Genomic DNA, 18725 nt, shown 5'->3' with positions numbered 1-18725 from the left:
GCTCTGTGCTGGACTCTTTCAAGCAGTTCCCTGTCCTTCCTGAACTGAGGGGCCCAGAACTGGACACAATATTCCAGATGTGGCCTCACCAAGGCAGAATAGAGAGGGAGGAACACCTCTCTCAACCTACTAACCACACTCCTTCTAAAATGCTCCAGGATACCATGGGCCTTCCTGGCTACAAGGACACATTGCCAGCTCATAGTCATCCTTTCGTCCATCAGGAGCCCCAGGTCACTTTCCCTTATGCTGCTCTCCAGGAGGTCAGCCCCCAACCTGTACTGGTACATGGGGTTGTTCTTCCCCAGGTGCAAGACTCTCCACTTGCTTTTGTTGAATTTCATCAAGTTTCTCCCCACCCAACTCTCCAGCCTGTCTAGGTCTCGCTGAATGGCAGCACAGCCTTCTGGTGTGTCAGCCACACCTCCCAGTTTTGTGCCATTAGCAAACTTGCTGACAGTGCAATCTGTTCCCTCATCCAGATTGTTCACAAACATACTGAAAAGTACTGGTCCCAGTACTGACCCCTGAGGGACTCCACTAAATACAGGCCCCCAGCTAGATTCTGTCCCACTGACCACAACTCTCTGATTTATTTCCTTCAACCAGTTCACAATCCACTTCACTCTTCAGTTTAACTGCAAGAATGCTGCAGGGGACAGTGTCAAATGCTTTACTAAAATCAAGATACACCACATCCGCTGCAGTACCATCATCTATGCACCTTGCTATATCCTCATAAAAGGCTACCAGGTTGGCTAAACATGACTTCCCCTTGGTAAAACCATGTTGACTGTTCCTAACAATCCTCTTATCCTTGACAGAACCAAGGATAAGTTGTTCCATCACCTTTCCAGGGATGGAGGTAAGGCTGACCAGTCTATACTGGTCTTCCTTCTTGCCCTTTTTGAAGACTGGAGTGACATTTGCTTTTCCGCAGTCCTCAGACACCTCTCCTGTTCCCCACAACCTGCTAAAGATGATGGAAAGTAGCCTAGCAATGACTTCCACCAGCTCCCTTGGCACCTGTGGGTGCATCCCCTCAGGACCCATGGATTTATGGATGCCCAGATCGCTTAACTGATCCCTAACCCAGTTCTCATTAACCAAAGCAAACTCCTCCTTTATTCTGACCTCCTCTGGGGCCTGGGACTCCTGAGGACAGTCTCCAGCAATAAAGACAAAGAAGGTGTTCAATAACTCTGCCTTCTTTGTATCCTCTGTCACCAGGGCAGCCACCTCATTCAGCAGTGGGCCTATATTGCCTCTAGTGTTAGTTTTGTCTGCAGTGTATTTGAAGAAGCCCTTTCTGTTGTCCTTGGCCTCTCTTAAAAGGTTTAATTCCAGAGGCCCTAGCTTTCCTAGTTGCCTTCCAACATCCTCTGACAACAGTCTTATATTCCTCCCAAGTGACCAGCCCTTCTTTCCATGATCTGTAGACTCTCTTCTTCCACTTGAGTTTGCCCAGCAGTTCCCTCTTTAACCACCGCAAGCACCCTGAAATAGTTTTGTGCTGCTATCATGACGGGCATCGTATTGATTCCTAAGAAGTTAAATTTTATTATTATTACTACTACTACTAAAACAACACTGGAACTGAAATTTTAGTTATTTCAAAAAGTTTAGGTGTTCATTGATTCCATTACAAAATGGAAGGAACTAAATTACCGGATCTGAATGCAAATAAACTAGTAAAGCACGACTGCTATTGTTTGCGTATATGCCTGCCAAATCCTCAGCCCACTGCCATGTTCTCAAGATTTCTACTTCTCACAGCATTAGAATTAACTTATGCTCATGCAATCCATCCTCTTAATTCATCCTGCTGGCTGGGCAAGGCACACTGCCCACTTGCCGTGGCTGGAGGCCTAGCTGTCCTCTGTAGGCAAGTGACAGATCAAGGAATTTCTCAGCTGGTGGCAAGAGAAGAAGATATGTATGTTTTACACAGTCATGCTCTGGGATTCTAGTGTATGTTCCACTGTTTGACTTAGTTAAAGCCCAGTCAATAGCTTCACAATTTACAGAAGAGGGGAAAAGGTGGAATGATAACAGAGTAAGTTAATAGATCTTATTTTCTTGGGAATTAATAGGAATAGAACTAGGGAAATTTACAACACTAGATATCCCAAAGCATTTCACAATGCGTGAGCAAAAAGAAAAAATTCTTATATGAGTGTCTTATGCACGCAGACACTGTGACTAAACAGCTCACAAAATCATCAACACAGATTATTGCATTCAAAAGAAAAGATGATCACCTGAATATTTTCACAACACACAAAGGATCCTTCTATTTCAGCTGTAAAGAGTTACCTTTGCCCTTAAAGCACTGCTGCCAAATTTGCAAAAAAACCCAAACCAAAAACCCAAACCTTACTGATGTGTGCTGTGGTGAAGAACTGATCATTATTCAACTTCACTTCAGAAGTATAGCATACAGACAACTCTGAAGCATTTTCTTCATCAAAATAAAAGCAAACAATTTTCCCATAACCCTTCTGTGAAACTTCCTAGATATTTTAACTGTTCTGTCAAGACTTCATTACTTGCCTATAAAGTACGGCCGGAAGTGTAGATGCCTTTTGCGTTCCCCCTTCCTTTTTACTTGGTTTCCTTTCCTTAGGAGCCCGTAAAATTGCTGGTATGTTCAATTTCTGTTGGATTTGAATACAGTATACATGACTCTTGGTACTTTTAGAGAACACCACTCCAATCTCAATGCATGAAGAACATGACTGAAATTATGAGTAGGAAATTGCTTAGCTAACTGTTTTGCACACAAGAGTACCTACAGATGCTTGTATTACAAAATTATAATGAGATAAAGTAATAACTAATGTCTTTCAATTCAATAAATAAAAGCCACACTAAACCACTGTATTTTAACATTTTCTTCAAGCTTCCAATACATGGATGGACAAGGTTGCATTTGTCTAGGTAGCTGAAACAAGCAAAGAAATTTAAAAAACTGATAGAATACTGAGGCAGTTTATCTTCCCCAACATCCCTGCTACACTGGTGCTCGACAGGTTAATTAGAAAAATTATCTTATTGGACCAAGCCCTTCACAAAGCAGATGAGATTCTCTTTGGGTTTCTACTAATCTGCAGTATGCTAGCATCTCAGACAGCAACCATCTATCAAAGTCATTTCTCAGCAGCCCCATGGGTCTGCATCTGTTCAACCAACTGGAAAAAATGTCACGCAAGCTGTGCAAATGAATTCTACTTAACTTTTTTTTTTTTAAATTTAGTAACATTTGCACCAGGAAATATATTTGTGAATATTTACTCAAAGCTATCTTAAAAAGAAGGGAAAATTATTCAAGAGATACATTATGCGAGAATCCTTCTTCACAAGTAGAAAAGGTAGGCAGGCAAACAGAACCAGAAAAAGCTGACGTACCTTGAGAGCTACTACTACATGAAGAAAGAGTAAGCTTCATTTTCTAAACAGCAGTACAAATTCAGCAGTACCAAAAGGTACAGCAAAACTGTGACCTAACTGTATGTCTGTATTTTTACTATGAACAGCTTTAAAAATTTTCCTTAAAATCATAATTGGAAATAATTTCAATCTCTCTTTGACATCTACAATGCCCATTGCTATTTAATATCTTTGACATAAAACATATATCAAAACATGGCAAGAATCTATATTTCTCTGTCTGTCTCAATGAGAACACAGGTAACTGCTGTCAACTGGAAGCAATACAAATCTTTTCTCCTTTTCTCTTCTTTTCTCAAATGAATATTTATATTGATTTGACCAGATTATACTGCTCTGTCTAGTTACAAACCGTCCCATACGTACTGCAGTTTCCCAGTTTTATATCTTAAAAGCCATAAAGAGCTACCAACATCATTTAAAGCCTACAGTACCTAAAGAATATGAAGACACAAACTGTAGAATTAACCCATGCTTCACATTAAGGTTCATCACAAATGACAGGTCAATCGGTTATACCAAATGAAACAATTTTGCAAACAAGAACGCTGTAACAACAAAATTAAGCTACAGGTTCCCAGTAGGTCATTTGCAGAAGTCTAGATATTTCAATCAGGAAACATTATCCCCAGAGTAAAACCTGGATCTGAGCAAATCAACTTATTTGGCCATAGAAGTGACAGACAAAAAAAAAACCACAAAAACAAACCTATTCTTGGAAAACCAGGTCTGCCTACAAACTATAAAGAGGGGGAGGAAAAACTCAACCAACCTGTCCAATGATTCTCCCCAACAGAGCCCAAATGCCTTGCCCTTCATTACGCAGTTTTCCATTCATATTTTGTAGCTCTTCCAAGGACTCACATAGCTGAAAAGTTACAGGAAAAAAAAAAAACTGTAATAAAAATCCATTAGCAGTTATGTAATAAAATTTATTCAACCTCTTACCTATCTAGGGTGCATTACTTCACTGTGGGATTAAAAAACAATAGAACTCATGTCCATACAGTTGAGACCAATGCAATCATTCAGCAATTTAATGGAATTAAGATGAAAATCTGAGCAGCTACCTGTTTTGTAAGATCTGAAGCATTACAGTGTGAAAATAAGGTTTCATAAAGTCAATTAGAAAGTGAAACTAAAATACAGCAACACCTTGCGTGTCTTGTCCGTAGTGCTTAAGCAGCAAGATTCTAAGAAGTAACCACATAAATTAATTAAAGCTCTACACTACATTACCAAAGAACACTCACTCACTGTCATAGAAAGAGATGTAATTCATTAAAGAATGGAAGTAAAAAAGAAATTATGTTTCCTTTTTTTTTCTTCTGGAGGTAACTATTCCTTACCACACAGTATATACAACCTATTAATTTTGTAAAAAGTCCCACACACAATCTCCTTCTTCTTTATCATCTTCGGGCAGTTCACAAGGACCTGCTGTTTCATTTCCACGTGTTCTCATTTAAAACACTCACCCAACAGGATAAGAATTAAAAGCAACACTGTTTTTTGTCATCACTAGCCGTTACTTGATGGGTTGCTGAATTAATACAAAATTGCAACATGTCATCTGTCATAGAAGATACAGCACTTCCATGTTCCGTCTAAAAATACTTAAAGATTAAAATAAAAATTATTTAGTAAAAATGCAATTAAAACATAAAATGCTTTTTTAACCATGATGATGATGAGTTACTACATAATGACATTAGCAACATTTTGGGGGAGCCATGCCATAATTTATGAGCCCCAAATTTCCTGTACTCAAAACCTAGGGACTTGTGAACACTGATTATTTCAGTCTGAAAAATTAGTCAAGTCATTAAATCTAGGATGAACACAACTGGAGCTGGAGGTGATGTGAATAAATTAATTAATAACACACTGAAAATTCTAGATTCTCAATTATCAAGTAGGCTTCCAAGTAGAGAAACAAGCAGGTTCCAACAGAACCTAGAACATTTTAGAAGTTGATTCTGTTTGCATAGGGGGAACGGACCACAGGATTTTTTTAAAGAAGAAATATATTTTTAAAGATTACTTTTAAAGAAAGAATGGTTTGTAACTTTCTTTCCAAGTCATTTTGTGTGGAAACCAAAATGCTAACAAAGTTAACAGCAGCAACACTAAAACAGTACAACAGCTTATTTTCTTTCTTCACCTTATTATACTCCACATGAAGCTTTTCTTGCTCATTTTCTAATTTATCCTTGATATTCTTCTGTTCAGCCATGTTCTCCTGGATTTGAATCATGCGCATATTTCTCTCTGTTTAAAAGAAAATAGCATTATTTCCTATCCTTGGCTACATCCCCAAGTTTTATGCACTGAAAACAGTGAAGCAAGGAAAAGCATAAAAACATAACAACACAAAACCAGAAAACTATAGCCTGTAGGTTTATTACAGAGTAGAATGAACAGACATAACTTTTACTTTCTGCTGCATAACAGGTAATTGAATAGTAACATTTAAATTGTAAGCTTTGATCAGTCATCTAGTGAACAGTTCCAAAGACAAAATCTCCGAAAGGACAATGTAAGAAAAAAAAAATGTTACCAAAGGTACCTAACCTTCCATTCCCTTCTAAGCAAAGACAACGCCTCCTGTTCATATTTGAAATACGTTCTTTTCTGAAATGTCTTTTTTAAAAAGCCACTTTCTGTGTAAATACAGATACCAAGCAATAATACATCTGATATAAAATGAAGTCATAATTCACATGTATCTATTGACAACAAAGCAATACAAGTAAAATAAAAAAAGCCAAGAGCCAATTAATGAACACAGTACAGACCCAGCAAAGCAGTAATTTTTCATTGAGAAAAATGTCACTTTTATTCTTACCAAGGTAATAATTTACAAAATCAGCAGTGAGAGCTGGCTGTTTATGTTTTCTTCTTCCATCAACACTGGAACTAGTATCTGAAGTATCCACTGGAAAAATGTCTGTACTAATTCCCATTAACTCAGCCTTGCGCATCAGTTTCCGTATGGCTGAAGCACTGCTAGTAAGTGGCCGTGGCAGCTTCTCCCTGGGAACCCAGGCCTGAGGCCTGGTAGTGCGGGCCAGCTCCGCCTTGGCACGATACTGTTGCAGCCTGGCATTGATTCGAGCCTGCAATAAAGAATTCCATAAATTAAAAACATAAGGGAACAATTCAAAATTGGTTTTGAGTTATAACCTTTTGGAAGACATGCAATTTATTTGCATTTTACAAGCTGCACAATCTAATCAACGCTATTTTCATTCTGGAACTCTATGACTTAAGAAACAGCCACTGATTTAGACATTTGATTTTACTTCAAAACACATATATGAATAACAATACCCTTTCATTATGTTTTGGAGGAATTCACAGGTTTCTTGATGAGGTTTCCCCATCAATCAAAGCAACACAAATGATTGCTGGCTTTCAAACAATCCCTTCTAATAATGATAATTTGATGGGACTATGAAAACTCACTACTGGGGAAAAGCCTCGACTGATCTATCGAAAATATATTTAGATATACTTTAAATTGGTATCTACATGAGCAATAGAAGTTGATGAATGGGATTTTTGCCGTATTTTACATCCTTTTGTAGGAACTCCTTTCTCAATTCCTTATCTCCTTATAAACATTAAACTAGCTGATTATACTGTGCCAAAACCACAATTCAAACAGATATTAAGTAGGCAAGAGAAGCTCACAATATATATTGTTGATGACATCTGTATATTTGTGACCATCTGGGAGATCAACCCCAGATCAAGTTGCTACTGACAGTTGAAAAACACTGTCTTGGGGGAACTCTATGTAGCGGCAATTCTAGCAGAAAATGACATCAACATACAAACCTTCAGAGGCAAAACCCCAGCTGACTATCAGTTAGAAGTTGTTTACTTGCCTGCAGAAAGAAGAAACTAAACTAATCCAACTGCCCCACCATATGGTGTGAGATTCTCCTGAGACAAAAGCAACAAGGTGTGCATACTTATACATTCTATGGTTATAGAACATCTCCAATTACAAACAGCATTACTGAAAGTATTATTACAGACAGTTTAACACACATTACCTTACTAGGTGTTGAACATTAATGACCAAGAAACACAGCAAATGTGGCTTGCAGGCCAGCTCTGACTCCAAGGGCTTTTTTTTTTTTGGACCCACAGCAGAAAGATCCACCCACTGCCACCACCTCGCTTTATTCTCCGTGGGAAGGGCCAAGGATGGCTTTCTCAGCTAAGATGTTTCTTCACTGATTACATACTCAATTCTGAAATCCTTGGGGTCACTTATGTCATACAACCATATACATATATAAATACACACCATACATAAATATGTACACACACATAGATACTTCTTAATTTTTTTTCCAGACTAATCTGTCTCAAGATTCTTGTATCTCAGACAAAATACTAGTCTAACAAGGTGGCTGAATTTGTTGGTGGGATTTCAACTTCCTCGCGCAGACAACATGGTAAGGAGTGAATTTATATGCACTTTGTGTCAAGTCCCCAATCAGACCTCATATGTATTAAATAACCCTTAACAGTTCTGCATTTCAAAAAAGGCACAGAAACCACTTAAACAACTACTGCATAAAAGCCCAATCCATACATATGGACACAGAAGTGCATATTTAATTATTCCAATCTGTTTCCAGCCATATAAACTCACACACACACAATACTACTGCAAACTCATACAACAGAGTCACAAATACTGAAATAAGTGTTTTTACAAAATGTATGCAAGTTATCTAATTTGTATTTAGATGCCTATGACACCATGTCAAGTCACTCCACCTGCAGTCTCCAGCATTCATAGTTTCAGTTTCTAATAATTTAGATTAAAACATCTACAGGGTCTCAGTTTGGGGGAGGGAGATAGAAGAGAGGAAAATGTGGGGAACTAATCAGCTTTATCAGCACCGTGTAACAAATGCCTGAAAACAGAGCCGATAAGCCCTGTTGGACCCAAACTGATTTTGCACAACCAGTCCTTACCATTATGTCTGGTAGTAGTTTTATTATTGTGATTTCTTCACTACATGGGTGCATTTCACATAAATGAGAGCTGAGTGTATTCAGCAAGAATTATGTAACCAGTTTTAAATCAAGCTCCACAAAGTTCAGCACATACCCCACAGAAATATTTTATTCACAATTCTTCTATGATAGAGTTTGCTCAAATTGACTTTTAAGTGTACAGGTCATTTGTCATTTTAAATTAATATTCTCTTCTATTCTAAGATCTCTGAGGAACTAGAAAGGTATGATTTATTTTTTTTTATAAGAAGTTTGATGATATGAAGATTCATTTTCTGATGATTCCACTACAGTTCTCCCTTCAGAAAAAAAAAAAAAACAGTTACTTCTCTCACATAACTGCCTTCCATTTACAGTGTCTGCAGCAGATTAGGCAGGATTCATTCAGATGAGCTGCTTTCACACCTATGTATGATTTTTTTCACAGAATGCAGGTCAGCCTAAGCAGTGAAACTGGAGTATGCTATAAATGCCTCAGAATTGAAAAAATAACAAAGTACCTACAATAAAACGTATCAAAGCACACAGATCCTCTCAGAAGAACTAGAAAATTTATATCAACAGGACATTTATACAGTAATTAATAGCTTTGCATGGATGTGCTATTAGACAGGGATACAGACTTAGTCTTAGACTTTCAGAGCACTGCCAATCAGCTGCACAGACTCAGTTTCTGCACATACATAGTTCTTTTCTAGGAAATTTTTACTGTGAAAAAGACCAGCATATAGAATTCAGCTTAGAACTACAAAAAGTGAGAAAGGATCTAGTAAGAAAAAACTTCAGGCAAGCTAAACACTTCTGCCAAGTTTAATATATTACTAACAAACAAGTGGATTTTTACTGAGCTTGGGTGTAGAAACATGACTAATCTCTTGTCTGGCTGTCTTTTTTTGTAAAGAATCTTGAAGAAAATGTTAAACAAAATCTATGAATTACAATGAAACTGTAATTACCAACTTTTTGCCACAAAACCAAACAAAATAAGATTTTTTCAATTCAGACAAGCATAGGTATCCCTGTTTATTAATAATTGTTCTTAGAGACTAAAACATACAAATAATTTAATGCTTTGTTAAATGATCATGCACTATCAATATATTTCACATTTCATTTCCTACTAGAAAAACCAATTTCCCACCCTTTTAATTTTGTTCTTATTTAACATGAATTATTAATACAGATACATTTGTGACATGAACAAAATACCTGAGCTTCTGGTGAGAGCTGTTTTTCTCTTTCCTGCAAGGACATTTTACAGTAAGATTGTAATGCCAAGTAGTTTTTCCTTTTCCATTTTCTGTCTAACCTGTCCGCATGCTGTTTACAATAAGCAAAAAAAGGGTCAGCTATATCCTGTTTCAGAGAAAACAAAGAGGAAGGAAAGAAAATAAAGTAAGACATACAAGGACCAAAGGTTCATAACAGCACAAACATTCTAACAATCATTCCACTTTCAAATAGACATGTTTTTAAAAACAACTAATATGTATGTTTCTAAATAAATTTTGTCACCTGGATGTAGTTTACCATATGAAGTTTCTTTCCATTGTTTGCATTGGGTGACCTTAAATGCTTTTAAATGCATTAAATCTTTAACGCTCTACTATTTATTTTTGTATTCCCAGACTAAATAGCAGATGAAACTCCTAGGTACACATTCATTTAACAGGTAACATAAATTGTTAACTTCCTCTTGCTTCATTGTGTCATCTTGTAAGTTAAATGCTAAAAAAGATTACCAATTCTGTAAAATACAAAAGGCAATATATTTGGTTATCTCAAATTATCTTCCAAATGTTTTTGATGGTTATACCCCCACATGATTTATCATACCTCAGATAATATTTTTACCCATTTTTCATTCTTTGCTCCATCAGATCTGCACATTATCATGGATATAAGTTCTTAGTAACTTCTAGCACTTGCAAACCTAAGATCCATGTTACCATATGAAAAGTCATCTACTTGTACTGCATTTTAAACATAATACTGGAAAAAATGCATGAAAAAAATGGCATTAGAAATTTAGTTAATTTCTCAAGACAGTCCTGTTTGGTATGAAGCAGAGCTTACTATACCACATAAACAGCTAAGTTAAGTATGTCAAGACAAGTGAAGCCCAAGAATAAAGAGTCAGAATTTGTGTCTGTATTGACTGATAGCCTATTAAGCCAACTTCTGTGTTAACCTTCTCTATCCCTTTTTCCAGACCATTTCAGAAGGAGCTCAGAGTCAGACAATCTGGTGAACAAACACAAACTGTTACTTGCTACTGATTTACAAAAACTTTGTTCAGGATTAGTGAGCAAAAATGGTACAATTTCAGGTTGTCTTCACAAGCTTTCAATACAACTCTTTTATTCTGTCATTTCCATAGCTACCTCTTCTGCTGCTGCTTCTGAGAGGAGACCTTCCTTCTGAGCGCAGGTCACATGGAAATAAGCTCTGCACATCCCAGCATCACAACTAATACATACACCCGTTCTGGCAAAACGAGGATCTTCGCAAAAACTGCATTCCTGTAAAAAGAAGGGTGGAAAACACCACAAATATTTTGGCTGTGTTTTGCCTAATAATAGATAATTTACATCTTACATATAAAACCCAAGCAGGTATGTTTATTCCTATGTGGTAAAGAAACCATGTAAGCTGCTGACAGTTGACACTACTTAAAACTCCATCCCTTCCCAGCCCCCCACTACTGATTTAATTTTCAACAAGCAAAAGAAAATTGCTCAAACAACCTAAACAGCATGTTGGATGATTTTTTTATATGGATGTCCATGTCTTGTATTCCCCTTCTGAGTAACAACTAAATACCACCCAAGTGATTCATGCAAAATTAATTACTTAAGTAAGGTATCATAAGGTAACATTACTGCTTAGGAAATGTTCAACTCTTCAACAAGTTCAGAGGGCAAACAATGAAAGAGGAACAGTGCTCTGGATTACTGAAAACTGTAGATAATTACTCAGATGTATTTTAATAAGCAACAACAGAGGAGTAAATGTGTGACAATGCAGAAAGAAATATTCAAGAATCATAAAAAACAGTAAGGAAAGTTGTGATTCACATAAACACTGCACTAGGGCTTCAACTTCATGCATTCTAGGCACAGCTGTTTGCAACACGGCAAACTGACATCCGTCAATGTGACCTGGGAAAAAAACAAACTTATTTTTCAGTGAGATCAGTTCCTCAATCAGTTTCAACAAAAAATCATACCAAACAGCTGTGCCAGTAAATGAGAGAGATGAGCACATAAGCAGGAACAAGCAAATGGGAACATGGGCTGCTTAAGTAGTACTGCTATCCAGGATCTAAAACAATATAATGTGCATTTCTTCATCTCTCACACACTGAATACAGAGCAGAACTATCTATCACCTACAGAAAATATGTCTATGCAGAAAGTTAACAGCAGAAAAGAACAGCAAAGAAAACTCACTGATTAAGAAGCTTAAAACACCACATGCGCTACCCTAAAAGGGCAGTCTTTAGCTGTGCAGCAGCAACATGTATCAGGTAAGACATTAAGTAAAAAAGAGAATTACATTACACTGGTTTTGCAGAAGGAAATTTAGCTAGGTAAGCTGTAACTTTCACATTTCAAACACCAAACAGCATTTGTTTAGAGCTCTACAAGAGTCATGAGTCCTCATCTATGCAATTCACTTTCAGCTTTCTCACAGTAATATATGTGCCCAAATTCTTAGCCCTGCTCCTACACATAATTCATATTAATATAAAATAAAATGCATGATCAATTGCAACAACAGTTTGTAGGGCTCTGGGAGCTTGCTCTGACTTTTTTGGATACAACAGAAACTATTTAGAAAATTACTGAGCTCTGTCCTCTGCACATTGCACTGGTCTTCTGTAGGGTTTGTGCCCGATCACTTTTGATCTGGATTGAAAACATTTACATACACAACCATTTTAATTCTATAGTTCTGTTCAAGGTGACTGCCCCATGTTTTTGTGGGTTCTTTTAAATACTGTTTTGCAACAATCTTTTTGTATGCTTTTGAGCTTATAATTATACAGACCCTAACGTAATTCTTAGTGAATGTGTATCTGTGACTTTCTTAATCAACCTGAACTTCCATTTCTCCATTTTTAATTCCGTAAATCCTCTTCACTTCTTAGCCACATTTTGGCAATTTGAAACGAACTGACTTTAAAAAAAAGCAATTAGCACCAGCATAAAATGTAAGGGAAATTAGGAGGAAAAGAGTGACAGAAAATATGGAGAACAGTGGTAAGGAAAATAATAAGGGGGACAAGCAATGGTATAACAACCATGAACTAACTTAATCTCATTTTTAGTCCTGAACCTCATTGCAACTGCTATAAACAAGAAAGACAAAGTTGGGACAATGAATGTTATTCTATGATATGTAAAAATGTAAAATAAAGCTACTCTTTGGCAGTATGTCTCTTCTATACTTACCTTGGCACCATACTTTGAATAATTCATTTCTGTAAGTGTTACTGGTCGTAATTTGTCAATATCTCCAAATGCCACTCCTGGAACATAGAGGGCACAAACAATATGGACCCACCTAAAACAGCAGATAAAATTAGGTTATTGTTATCAACATTTTGTTCCTATATCATATTCACCATTTGCAGATTTCAAAGTGTCTTGTAAATGTCAAAGATGCTAAAAAAAAAAAAAAAAATGTATTTGAAGGAAAGCACATCAGAAACAGGGAGAGAATGCATATTTGCAATTCAGCAGCTCACACACCAAACCATACAAGCAAGGCTTTTCAAAGCCACTGGGATAGCAGCTGCCTATCTGGATGGAGGGCTGGGCTACCATCACTTTTCTGTTCTGATGGCTCTCACATGGGGCTTCACACCACTTCTTATGCAACATGTATACAAAGATTTCTATATTAATTATAAAGCAAATGCAGATGGATACTTTCATGATGGGCAGGGGATGGGAAGAGGAGGAATGAAATTATACAGATAGTCAAAGAAAGATTAAGTTCTAGGCGTAAACCTATGAAGTACCGACACCATAGTGTCAATCAGGCTTTGCACTACTACACCTGTTAGTATCACCAAAACTAACTAACTAACCTGTTATTACCTGGTTGTCTACAGGCAAGAGAAATACTGAAGCTGATGGTTACATTACTTGGGAGATATATGTAACCCTGATTTTCCATGTTTCCCAGATCAGCATGTTTCTCATCAGTGGTGCTTAGAACTACAACGTTGAAAGTTATCACATTCAGAATTACTAAGCTTCAACAGAAATTCCAAAAGAGCAAGATATGAAAGGTTTGGTAGCAAGTTCAGAAACACATATACATTTAAGTCTTTACAAAAGAAAACTATGATCTTGCAATGTACAAAATTGGTAGACAGACCATTTATTTAGCACCTTCCCCAGAAATAACCCATGACAATAACTGGTTAACAGAGAAATCCCAGTAAGAAACTACTTAGAAATCATTAACTCACTTCACTCTGTAAGACTAAGATCACAGAATCATAGAATGGTTAACATTGGAAGGGACATTGAAGATAATCAGGTTTCAACCTCCCAGCTACGAACAGGGACACCTCACACTAGACCAGGCTGCACAAAGCCTCACCCAACCTGGCCTTAAACACCTCTAGGGAGGGGGCATCAACAACCTCCCTAGGCAACCTATACCAGTGCTTTACTACCCTCATGGTGAAGAATTTCTTCCTAATACCTAACCTAAATCCATTACCCCTTGTCCTATCATGACACTCTTTGGTGAAAAGCCCCTCCCCAGCTTTCCTGTAGCCCCTTCAGGTACTGGAAGGCCGCTATAAGGTCTCCCTGGAGCCTCCTCTTCTCCAGGCTGAACAACCCCAACTCTCTCAGCCTGTCTTTGTAGCAGAGGTGCTCCAGGTCTTTGAGATGCTAAGTAGTATATTTCCTTTAAAACACATGTATCCCAATATACATTCACATGCAACCACTGCATTGCTTTCTCTTTATAGTTTTTACTAGGATTCTCCACATTCACAAAATGTTTTGGTTACAGCATTTTAACTACTAGAAGAATCAAGAGAAATTTAAAGATGAGTTACAACCTTGTCTTTAAATAACATAGTACAAATATGACAGCATGCTAGCTGCCAAGAGAACAAGATGAGATACTCAAGTGTTCTGCCAAACTTCTTGCTGTACAGATACGGAGTAAAGCTCATCACTGTTTTTTATTACAGTATAAACACTCCAGCACAACAGCACAAGCCCCTAACTTAATAAAATGTTAGATACAAAAATTAATATTATTATTTCATTATTACATGAAAACTGCATCTTTTGTCTGCCTGCCCACATAAGCAATGGAGGCACAAGATATTCCTGCGGAGGAGAACAGAGCACCTGATACCATCTCTGCCCTTGACTCTGTATCCAGAAATGCCAATACTTTGGCCCAAATCACTAGTATGCCTTTATGAAATGTTCTTCTACAAAAAAGCATGTGTGTGTGCATAAACGTGTATTTTGGTAAATATGGATTTACTAAAGTAAATATCTCATTTAAATGAGCATAGCATACTCACTTTCAAAAGGAATCAAAAATACTGTATTTTTTAAAGCAAAATTCCACACACAGAATGAGACCTGTAACCTCAAGATAGACTGCTTTTTTTTGCAAATAAAACCCATCTGAATTCTGCAGATCTTTTCTATATCCTTCTGTTGTTTTAAGCTGTGTTATATAGAACAAATTTGTATAAACAGAAGTTGCACGTCTCCACAATTGCTATTCTTAAAAAAATCCAAGGTTCTGGTTGGAGATTTTTTATAATAAGTTTTAATACAGTCTCCTAAATGTACTCTCCAAAGTTCAATATAAAGATACACATCTTCTACAAGCAGCTGCTTCTCAATTTAATTTGCACAGTTTTTTCATGCTCCACTGGTGTATTAAATGCTGCTGCACCCTGCAGGAGTTTATCTGTGATAAACCCAACAGCTGGCTGCTTGCTTCATACTGACCTTCTCAAAATGTTTTAGTACATGTCACCCAAGTATTACAGTATTACAGATTTAAACTGCCATTTCAGTGTGATTGGCACACAAGTCCCTCATTTCTTTAACCACCTATATATGAACTCAGACCTGAATCTTTATTAAAAAACATACACAAGTCAGTCAAGTTCACAGCTGAAGCAATTTCATCTGCTTTTAATACAAGTTCTAAATATTTTCCTGCTCATTTGTTTAGCTGAACATATTTTAGAAGCTTGTAATTAAGACAAATTGGGTAATCAAAGAAGAATAATCTTCCTTGTTACTTTACCATCCATTTAGCTTGCAGCAATGATGACAGATGTTGATTAAGGAAGAAGAAAAATGCCATATCAAAACAAGGGCAGAATTCATATTCTCAGATAACAGCATTTTGAGAAATAAAATTTCATAAACTCTCATTTATGGTTGTGAAACTGGGAGGTTAATGTGAAAAGACTTCTGCTGAGAAATTAAGCACCTCATTATTCTAATGATTCATCTTGCACACAGGACAGAGAAATTATTCCAATTTGATTATAAAGAGAAACTGAACAGGTTTAGTTTAAGTCACTTCCAGCACTGATGAAGAATTTATTTTTAAAAGGTGGTAAAGGGACGATGTGGGAAACGGTATGGTGGTGAACAGGGTGAGTTGAAGGACTCTTATTCTGTAGTCTCTCTGTTATTATTTCAGGAAAAGAACGGAACTGGGTTGCAGTTTACCAAGTAACACGAAAACATAATGGATATTGGCTGCCCCAAGACATGATCCATTCCCTGTAGTGCCCCAGTACACTTGAGAATCCAAATTTGTAAATAAATTATAGAAAGAGAGCACAGGAATTTTCACATAGTAGCTAGTATTTGTTTTTTCTAGTACATAAGCTCTATTAAGCTGGGAGAATAAATTATACTTATTCACAACAGTCATATTGCATTATCTAGCAGCTAAAAATACAATAATTACAATAATACAGTGTTAAGACCACAATAACCAAAGCAGCATTTGTATCTGCACAGAGAACCAGTGTCACAAAGAAAACTTCCACATTACCCAAAAGCATACCACCATTTTACAAGAAATTAGAGCAGTTTTTTAAAATGTTGACCGTAGTTCCTATTACAGTTACATGACAAGTTACATATATAGTGCATAAAACGCCCTACATAACACAGGAATAAAAAAGTATTCTACAGTATTTACTTTTCTGAAGACAGACAACACAGTAAGTCAAAAAAAGCTTTCCAAAACATCACCCTGATCTCTGCTGAGCTTTCAATGACAGCAGGACCAGATTGTTACACTATTAGCAACCATAAAGTCTGTGTAAGCCTGGAAAATAAAAAACTAAAACAACCAAAACATAAAAAAATAGAAAATACAGCTAGCACCAAAGAACCTGGGAGAAAAACGAAAAAAAAAGACATAAGGATTTGCTTACATAGCACACATTACAAGACAGATGTATACTTAAGTGATAACATATACAAAAGCTTACTAACACAGATGGGAAGATTAAACTTTTACTTCATTTTAACCCACTCCCTAACTTTTGGGCAAGTCTAGCTAGAGTGATCTTCACAATGAGTAGGCAACCACCACAAACCAGTGCGTGAAGAAAGAGCAAGGATATGGTTCCATGTTGCCATTTGATAGTACAAAAGATGCTGTTCTATAATATATAACTGTGAATAGTAATGTGTCTATAAATTCATGTTAAAAACCATTAAAGGCTTTACAGTAATGCACTGACATTTCTAAAATTTAAATTATTTAGAGCATTTGTTCTAATATTGAATATTTAACTGGATTCTGTCCAACTCATCCATCATCAGCAGCAATATTTCCCTATCTCAAACAGGTATGTTCAAATAGGATTAAGAAAGCTTCTGTTTCCTCTGAGCAGACTTACCAACTAATTATTGCCTACTCATGTTAACATGATCAATGAAAAGCTTATTGACAGGCCAGCACCTGAATACTTTGTGTATTACCACACAACTGCAATTTATATACTGTAAAATGTATGGCAAAATTGACTGAATTGTGGTGGTTTAAAAAAAAAAAAAAGAACCACCTACCAAAAAAACAATTACATTGGCCATTAATGGGACAATATTGATAATCCTGCTCTCTCCTTTAATTAAAAACAAAACAAAACAAAACAAACTACCATTAATATATACACCTTCATTGATTTTCCAAGTGTGGTAGGAATGGAAGACATCAAATGAGAATCAATCCATTTATTCTCAAATCAGACCAGAACTCTACCCTACAGCATCCACCTCTGGCTGGAAACTATCAAAAGCAAAACATACTCTCAAAAATCAATAATATAATTTTAATAATTCAAAATAATCATAATATACTCGATCTGTCAGAATATCTTTAACATAACTTCAATATAGTAGTTACTTTTCTCCATTATCCAACATCAGCGATACCTAGTTCTTTGCTCTCCTAAAACAAAGCATGGAATTGTCTTCCCACTTGTGTCACACTTCAGAGTCAACAGACTTAAGCAGAGTCTGTAAAAGGCTGCAGTGCCATTACTTTGCACAGCGCGGAACACCGCAGAAAGGATAAAGTCTACTCTTCCATCCTTGAAATAGAGCACATGACTTGATTTTTTCCCATGGCTATATATTTCTCCCAATCCAATACAACAACAAGTCTGGAGGTGCTTTCCCACTCTGCTGCAGACTTCATCATTCTTTTTTGTGGCATTATTAACTAAAGAGCACTTTTGAGTTTTGCTACTCTTCAGGATACTGAACAGTATCCTGAAGTATGCACAATACTAGCAAGGCATAAAATGCAGCTTTTTGGCAGCTGATTTAATTGAACTAGCAGAATACAAGCTTGAATTCTACAGCAACTGACAGCAGATACATAACACTACAAGCTCAATCACCATCAGAGAACAACTGTGACTGTGCTAGAACATAGTGCTGCTATGGAGAAGTAAAGCTTAAGAACTCAAATCCTGCTTTTCTCACTGCAAACTCGATGCTTGAGCAAACACAAAATAACTACACTTTTTTTTCCCTAAGTTTCTGATCCCCAGACCCTGCTGTCAACAGTTCAAGCCACTGGTTGAAGTGAGAGAAGTTTTTCATGCCATTATCCTTGAATGAGTCTGAATACTGAGTAAGAGTTCACTGGCTATTAACTCCTCTACACAGGAAGCATTTTTTTAATAT

At 36.7% G+C, this 18725-nt stretch overlaps 1 protein-coding gene across 4 annotated transcripts in view; it reads right to left on the bottom strand.

Moving 5' to 3' along the window:
- PHF14 (PHD finger protein 14) overlaps window positions 1-18725 on the bottom strand; it is a 167700-nt gene that overhangs the window by 126031 nt on the left and 22944 nt on the right. For all 4 annotated transcript variants that reach the window (XM_051612745.1, XM_051612746.1, XM_051612747.1 and 1 more), the window contains exons 6-12: window positions 12951-13062; window positions 10878-11015; window positions 9703-9849; window positions 6299-6569; window positions 5615-5721; window positions 4223-4318; window positions 2554-2657 (exon numbers count right to left, since the gene is read on the bottom strand). In XM_051612745.1, the coding sequence (XP_051468705.1) occupies window positions 2554-2657; window positions 4223-4318; window positions 5615-5721; window positions 6299-6569; window positions 9703-9849; window positions 10878-11015; window positions 12951-13062 (975 nt within the window). The remainder of the gene's footprint in view (window positions 1-2553; window positions 2658-4222; window positions 4319-5614; window positions 5722-6298; window positions 6570-9702; window positions 9850-10877; window positions 11016-12950; window positions 13063-18725) is intronic.

The sequence above is a fragment of the Apus apus genome, chromosome 2 (assembly GCF_020740795.1).
Source record: "Apus apus isolate bApuApu2 chromosome 2, bApuApu2.pri.cur, whole genome shotgun sequence".
Classification (NCBI taxonomy): domain Eukaryota; kingdom Metazoa; phylum Chordata; class Aves; order Apodiformes; family Apodidae; genus Apus; species Apus apus.
The sequence above is the reverse complement of the archived record's forward strand: the minus strand, read 5'-3'. Positions and strand labels throughout refer to the sequence as shown.